This window comes from Leptodactylus fuscus, chromosome 11, assembly GCF_031893055.1.
Source record: "Leptodactylus fuscus isolate aLepFus1 chromosome 11, aLepFus1.hap2, whole genome shotgun sequence".
In the NCBI taxonomy this organism is placed as follows: domain Eukaryota; kingdom Metazoa; phylum Chordata; class Amphibia; order Anura; family Leptodactylidae; genus Leptodactylus; species Leptodactylus fuscus.
In genome coordinates this window covers 80,189,117-80,196,797 of record NC_134275.1, presented here as the reverse complement: position 1 = coordinate 80,196,797, position 7,681 = coordinate 80,189,117, and the positions used below count along the sequence as shown (strand labels likewise).

The following is a 7,681-nucleotide window of genomic DNA, read 5'->3' as shown; positions in this document are numbered from 1 at the left end:
TACAGGGGTGAGAAAATTTCTATCTGAAAATAAGATCTACAATGAAGGAATAAGCTATATAAAAGTCAGTGTAAAAGAGGCAAATGTGACGATGTGGAATCCATGAGCATGCAATTGCATAAGCATGGGGTCACTGATCAAATAGTTTTTGGCATAATCTATACACCTCCAACATAACTGAGGATTTAGAAGATCAGTTGTATACGCAAAATATGTAGGAAAAGCCTGCACAGAGGTCTTGATGGGTAATTTTAACTACACTGATATTGACTGAGGTCATGGTACAGCACGCTCTGCTGGATTGATCGTGATTGGTTTTTAATAATGCAGGACTTGTTGGAAATGTCACTGTTGGCAAAATCCTTGGTAATAGTGACCACAATCTAATCAGATTCCATCTAAATTGTAAAAAAAACCAAAGTTCTAGGGGGGGGGGGGCAAAATCTCTCAATTTATTTATTGACCCAGGTAATAATGCTCTCACATAAATCTTATAGTCTTACGATTTCTTCAATGACTTTTTGCCTTCTATTGTCAAACTGTACACAGTATGTATGGATCCATCTGTAACTACTGTAGGATACAGCGCCATACGCTTGGTAGTGGTTGTGCTTGGTATTGCATCTCCGTCCCATTCCACTGCCGGATAGGACTGAGCTACAGTAACCATCCACAGCCTTTACCAAAAGCATTGAATTGTGCCCGATAATCCGTGAAGAGGATGTGTCTTTCTGGAACGCTGTGGCCCCTCGGTCAGGGGTTGGATCTATTTAAGAAGAAATCAATATTATAATTGCAGAAAGCCCCTTTATCCCCCTATGAGCACCAGGACAGACCGATAATCTCAGCGTCCTGGTGGTTATTGACCCCCAAGTAGGGAGCAACAGAGGTCCGAGAAGAGTAGGGGCAGCAGTGACCAGGGATGGTTAGAGTACAGCTTCTTAAAGGGATTATCCAGGACTATACTACGAAGCTCCAATTCCTCTTGGAGGGAAGTGACATCTGTTTGTCACATGGTTTTGCACAGCCCCATTTGTTTGCTTCATTCCTAGTCCTGGATAACCCCTTTAAATGTTAAAGGGATTCTACTAGTGTTGAGCGAATAGTATTTGAATCCTAGATAGGAATGAATGGGAGCGGCCGATCGCGAAGGGGTTAAGCGCTGGCCGCCGGCAGTGCGCCAGCCGCTTCCATTCGTTCCTATGGAGTGAGGTATTCGAAACTACAGTTTCAAATACTACTCGCTCATCTCTAGATTCTACCATTAAAATCGAATATATCAAATATCGATATATATAACATCCTTAGTCTATTCTTCTACGTTTAGGTGTCTTCTCCGCACCGCTGTTCGGTATAAATCCCGGTATGCAAATAAGTTCTCTCACAGCACTGGGGGCGGGCCCAATACTGCAAGAGAACTCTCCAGCTCCGCCTCCATCTTCTTCCGGAACGGCCTCTTCACTCGTCGTCTTCTGATGCAGGCGGTGAAACTTGTAGGCCTCGGGCAAAGCTGACTGCGCATGCCCGTAGGCCACCAGAAAATGGCCGCTTACTTACTGTGTAAGCGGCCATTTTCTTGTGGCCCGGGCATGTGCAGTCTGCTCTGCCTGAAGCCTAGAAGTTTGACCCCCAGCGCTGGAAGAAGACGCGTGAAGAGTCCGTTTCTGAAGAAGATGGAGGCGGAGCTGGAGAGTTCTCTCGCAGCATTGGGGACACCTCCAGTGCTGTTTGAGCGCTTGGGCCCCGCCCCCAGTGCTGCAGGAGAACTAAATTGCATACCGATGAAAACCGGGATTTCTACCGAACGGCGGTGCGGGGAAGACATCTAAAGGTAGGAGAAGAATGGACTTTCTTAAGACTATTCCTACGTGTCAACGAGAAAAAAATTTGATTTTAATAGTAGAATTCCTTTTAAGAAGAGTCCAGCTTCTTAAAGGCATTATCCAGGACTATACTACTAAGCTCCATTTCCACTTCGAAGGAAGTTACGTCACCTCCGTTGGTCACTTGGTCTTGCTGCAGCCCCATTTGTTTGCATAAGTCCTAGTCCTGGATAACTCCTGAGCATGTCCCCACCCCCACCCCCGCCATACCTAATAATGTCAATTTTATTTTATTTTTTTTGTTTCTAGATGTAGCTTTATGTCTATTTCTCATTGCAGATGAAGATTCATTGACGCCAGACAATTGCTCTGAAGCGGAGCTGGATGACAATGATGCGGAGGAAAACTTCCGTCCAGAGACGCCAGAACAGGAGAGATTTGTGAAGAAACACTTTGACACGTTGGCCGATGCTCTGGCTGAAGGTGACTACAGGGTGAAGTCTGGCCTAGAAAGCTATTGGCACATGGATAGACCTGGAGCCTCACAGGAGGACAAAAGCAGGCAGGCGCCCCTCTATATGGAGTGGCCACACTATTATGTAGACAAGGGTAGGTAAGAGATCACTGGACGTCTGACACCCGGGATCCCTGCTGATCAGCTGTGTGACGGAGTCTTTATTGCACAGCATCTAATTCATAGTGGCTGCAAGATCTAATTACAGTCTCATCCCATAGAAGTGAATAGACCGAGACTGTTATTACATCACAGGCTGCAGATCAGTGGGGGGTCCCAGTTGTTAGACCGCCGCTCATCTCTTATTGGGGACTGATCCTGAGAGTATATCAATAAAAAAGCAACTGGAATAACCCTTTATTCATTATATACACCTATCAGTGGCATGTAATGCACAGTCAGCACAATGCACTGAATCGGGACATGTTCATACACCAGTAGGCACGTGGTCCATTATAATAGTGTCATGGGAGAGAAGACTATTCGAGAGGTGTCCTGGCTACCCTGTTTAAAGGGGACCACTGCCTTTGAGGTGGTTTCAGTCACCCTACATATGTGTTTGTATGAAGTGAACATGGAGCCTTTCCTTAGTCTTCTATAGATGCTTGTACATGGACCACTACAGCCCACGTGACCACACACAGCTCAGGGTTTGCTTTATGGCATACTGATGCAGACTACATTATAGCTGGGACACTCATGGTGGGCTGAGGAATAATAGAGGAGTCCCAGGACTGTTTGGAGGGTCCAGTCTGTCTGTAAACCTATTCCTGTCTCATCTATGCAGAGAAATTTGACAACACATTGAAAGATCTGAAGCCGGATGAGGATGATGAAGAGCTGAACCTGCGCCTGAGCTTCTCGTCTAAGTTCTTATCCCGGAGCCTGAGGATTAACAGGTCACTGACGTCACCCTGCAGTTCACAGCAACCGCTCCAGGTTACTGCATTACCCAATGTCGTGTTTCCTTTATCGTACAGGACGGTGTGTGGCTTTCTATCAGGCGGCCAGCAGATGGCGACAGCATTCAGTGCAGAACCTAAAGTGGAACCTGAGCGATCGCAGCGGAGACTTTCAGAGGTAACAGGAATAATACAAGTCTGAAGATCAGATCATTGGACTGATACTATAGATTCTTAGGGGGCCTATGGAAATCTAGCAAAAATCTCACGTAGAACTTTATCAGAAAAAAAAGTTGTTGTTTTTTTTTTTTTTATATAGATTTTAACTTTCCATGTCACTGTCTGTATTATACAATAGCACTAAATCATGTAACAACTACTCTGGCCACTAAGCCTAATAGACTGACACATAGCAATTCTGTAGGACTTTTTCTTTGCATCAGTCACCTCGCTTACATCACAACCAGGATTACAATGGAAGATAACACCGCTGTGCCGTTATGGCATCCACTACTGGAATTGATGGCACAGTTTACCTACTCCTTCTCTGCTTGGTATCTCAGAAGGGGTCGCCAACCTTCGGCTCTCCAGCTGTTGCAAGACTACAACTCCCAGCATGCATACTTGCTCTGCTGTTCTTGGAACTCCCATGGAAGTGAATGGAGCATGCTGGGAGTTGTAGTTTCACAGCAGCTGGAGAGCCGAAGGTTTCCTACCCCTGAATTAAAGGAATGTTTTTTGGGGTGGCTTTTATTAAATATCATTTAAATGTGGAACATGAAGTAATGTTTTATATGCTATATAAAAAAAAAAAAAAAGTACACTGCATAATGTATATAAAATTTCTATTTTTATGGAAGAGACTGGTAGAAAAAGCACCAGAGAGAATGGAGAGGAGAAAATCTGCTGGTAAGTGATGTTATAGAGTTGTGTCGTGATCCCCACTAGGGGGCGCTTAGTAAATAACTTAAGGAGGAGATCTTGTGCTCTGTGCAGGATTTCTGCAGTTACTGTAAGAGAATTGGCTGCAGCAGGAGCCTCCCCCCCCCTTCCTTGTACTCGGCTCCTGTATCCATTTGAGATATCTTTGCCGCGTGTCCCAGGAGATCCTTGTCTTCCTTCCGTCTCTTCCTGTGGATGTAAGCTGCCCTGTCTGCTGTAGCGTAAAAAGATTAAGCCCCGCCTCCTTGGCTAAGTCACCTGACACTGTCCACTTCTCACCAAAGGTGGAGCATTGTCAGGTAGAGATCAGTCCTACAGGGTTTCTACAAACCTATTTGTGAGGCTCCTTCACGTCCTTGTATCTATTTCTAGGCTTAGTGTTTCTTTAAGATGGTAATGACCCTTTGAATTTACCGTTTTTACTATAAATTGTTTTATTTTTTTGTCCAGATATCTCAAAATCCTCAACCAGTCTGCAAAAACTCCAGCAGAATGAGAAATCCTCATCCTCGTCATCCTCACGGGCCTCCTTTCCTGGGTGTTGGCCAAATAAGAACAAATCCAACAAAGGGAGATCCTACATGGAAGCCACCGCTAGTTTCAAGGCAAAAATATTCCGCAGTGTTTCCATGGGGGAGAACCTTAACGGCGGCCCCCAGGCAGAAGAGCACAAAAGGCTGTCTCATCTGCCCCGGCCCCTGTCCACCATAGACTTGTCATCTCTAGAGCAAAACAAGTTGCTTGCTGGTGAGGACAACTCCTACAAACCTCTCGTGGTCTCCACATCTTGTGAGCAGATCCCCTCGTCCTCCTCCTTCTTCTTGCACCAAGAGAGAGGAAAACCTTCAGTCGTCTCCAACCCGCTATCTGATAAACTCCTAATGCCACCGCCTTCCACATGTGGAGTTATTCCTCGCCTGAAGAAGAAGGCAAAGTCGGTCAATAACCTCTCAAAAACATCTAGAAAAGAGGAACTCAACAGTGTGAAGCCCAAAAATGGAGATGGCCCGAAGAATGGACCTGCCATCGAAAAATGGAGAACCTCTTCATCGAGCTGTAGGTCACCAGAAGTTCAGGACTTGCCCAGAAGGGCGTCTATAGCCGACTTCCCAAACCATGTAGGCCTCAGTCTCTGTACAAGCCACCAAGTCATGGAAGAACCTCAAAATTCAAGAAACAGCTTGTCGCCTTCATGCCGCAGTCCTGGAGACCCAGGTAAGTCAATGTCAATCTACGGTGTAAAGTTTGACTCCACCCAAAAAAAAAACCCGAAATATTCAGGCAGCAGTTGGCTTCTGATATCCGGGCTGAGATATGGGTCCATGTCACCAGCGAGCAAAGGAACAGGCACTCCAATACTACAGCGTGAGGCGCCTGACAAGCAGTACCTTAAATCTCAGCACCCCAGAGAGAATTTTTTTTTTCCCCATTTTATTTTTTTTATTTTTTTTTTATTTTTTCAATTTTATTTTTATTTTTTCTGATTCTGGATTATTTTATCTTGCCTTAAGTACATAATTAGACAAGAACTGTCAACCAGATCTGAAGAGCCGAATGACACCCATCATGTGATTGGCGCTGTCACTCTGAGAATTTTGGTATTTTGTCTATCCAAATCTGTTCAGCTATTCCAAAGATATAAGCCCTGTTAGTGACACTATGTCTACTATGACTTACAGCCCAAAGAACCTGCTCCGAGAGAAATCAGTGTTACCGCCCCATTGGTTAGTTAGACCCTAATCTGCATTAACACGAACAGGGCTTATATCTTTAGAATGGCTGAATAGGTCTGGATAAACAAAGAACCAAAATGATCAGGGTGACTGCGCTGATCAGTGATGGATGTCATTTGGCTATTCGGACCCGGTGTCCCTGGCGCTCAGCCTTGCTCCCATTCTCCTTATCTATACTGTCTTGTCTGGCTGTAAGACAATGTGCTGCAGCAGGCGCCTCCCCTCCCCACTCCAGTATTATAATTAAAGTAAGAAATCCGTATATTTAACACTCCAGTGTATCATGGCAATAGCTTCCATCTAGTTTAGTGCAGTATGGTGGGTTTATACAAAGTGTTATCTGGTCTTTTGGGGGTGAATCCCTCTTCTAATCTGTAATCTGCCCCTGATCAGATGTGACCGTCCTGGTGAGCCGGTGTGAGCAGGCGGTAGAAGAACTTCACCGCACCTTCCAAAAGACGCTGCAAATCTACAGAGAGGTAAGTGGACACTGTAAAGTATCTTCAGATACAGTGAGGGGAATTTATCAATCCTTATACGCTAGGTTCTTGGCAGTCTCTTTGGATTTCCAATATTTGGTGTGACCTTTGCCCTTTGGGGGAGGAGTCCTGGAAGTGATGATCCGGCCCCCACAGATACAGCCCTGATCTCATCATCATCCAGTCTCTCTGGGATGACATGAAGAGACAGACGGATTGGAGCGAGCAACATCCACAGAAGATCTGGGCTTAGTTCTCCAAGATGGCAGCGGATACAACCTGCCAAAAATCATCTGCAAGTACCGAGAAGAATTGATTGGGGGCAGAGGGCAAAGGTCACACCAAATATTAATGGGATTTACATTTCACTTTATTTAGGTAATGGACAAAATAAACTATTAACCCTTTTATTTCTGAAATTATTCTTGCTGTGCTGCATGCATTCCACGCCTGTCTAAAACTTTTGCACAGTCCTGTCTCATGGCCTCTTCTCTGAAGCCCTTTCTTTGGTTGTGATTTTATCCCTTACAGATTGAAGACTACAGCGGTCCCCACGAAGAGAAGTCTCATCTCACGTCCTTATTCTTCGACGCCTTCGATCACATTCATCGTGAAATAGACTTGGTGAAAGTCGGCCAGAAAGAATCTTCTGCAAGAGATTTGTCGGGCCACGAGAGGAATCCGGGCAACCCAACCCTGCGGCTACTGGAGCATTACTCGGAGATGATGCTGCAGCTCATGAGGGAGAAGGTCAATGGCCAGTGAATGAGGACTCAGACTTGTTGCACTTTTTCCTCGTCTCCGCCATTTTTCCGACCATCTTTCACTCCTCGTGTTTGGAGAACTTGCCCTTTGGGCTGTTGTTTGGCAGTATTTAGTTACTTTGCACTTTGTTTCGGGTTCTGAGTCGATTTGTATCAGATGTTTTATTGGACTTGAACCTGAAGTGACCCACGGGGTCGGTATATCCTAGTAAGCGGGGTCCATGGTTGTAGCTGGGGCTCGGATTGGCTATAGAAGGCCTCAACATCTTGGATAACTTTTTGGCCATGTGATCGCCTTACCATTGGATGCCGAAGGTCGGTTTCAGTCCCTTAGACTTGCCAGTAGAGCAGAATTGGCTAGCTACTGGTTCTGGCCCATCAATGTCTGTCTTTATGGTCAACTCAGAGCTACAGGTTTTGTTTTTGTTTGTCTCCCCTCCCCCATATTTATTCTTTGGGGCAGGTGATCCCTTTGCTCTTAAAATTTGCTCCTTCCTCTTTAATTTTGTCTGCTATTTGTGTAT

General features: G+C 45.3%; 1 protein-coding gene across 1 annotated transcript; it reads left to right on the top strand.

The window, feature by feature from the left end:
- Positions 1-4,126: 4,126 nt before the first annotated feature.
- On the top strand, positions 4,127-7,158 carry LOC142184714 (mitogen-activated protein kinase-binding protein 1-like). The gene is made up of 4 exons (XM_075259765.1): positions 4,127-4,148; positions 4,632-5,396; positions 6,308-6,393; positions 6,925-7,158. Exons 1-4 carry the CDS (start codon positions 4,127-4,129, stop codon positions 7,156-7,158), a joined length of 1,107 nt encoding a protein of 368 aa, XP_075115866.1.
- The last annotated feature ends 523 nt before the right edge of the window (positions 7,159-7,681 follow it).

Bases quoted from the DNA above. Each gene is read 5' to 3' on its own strand.
- LOC142184714 (XM_075259765.1), top strand. From the start codon at position 4,127: ATGGAGAGGAGAAAATCTGCTG. The intron at 5,397-6,307 runs GTAAGTCAATGT...GCCCCTGATCAG, and splicing joins CCGCAGTCCTGGAGACCCAG to ATGTGACCGTCCTGGTGAGC. The intron at 6,394-6,924 runs GTAAGTGGACAC...TATCCCTTACAG, and splicing joins CGCTGCAAATCTACAGAGAG to ATTGAAGACTACAGCGGTCC.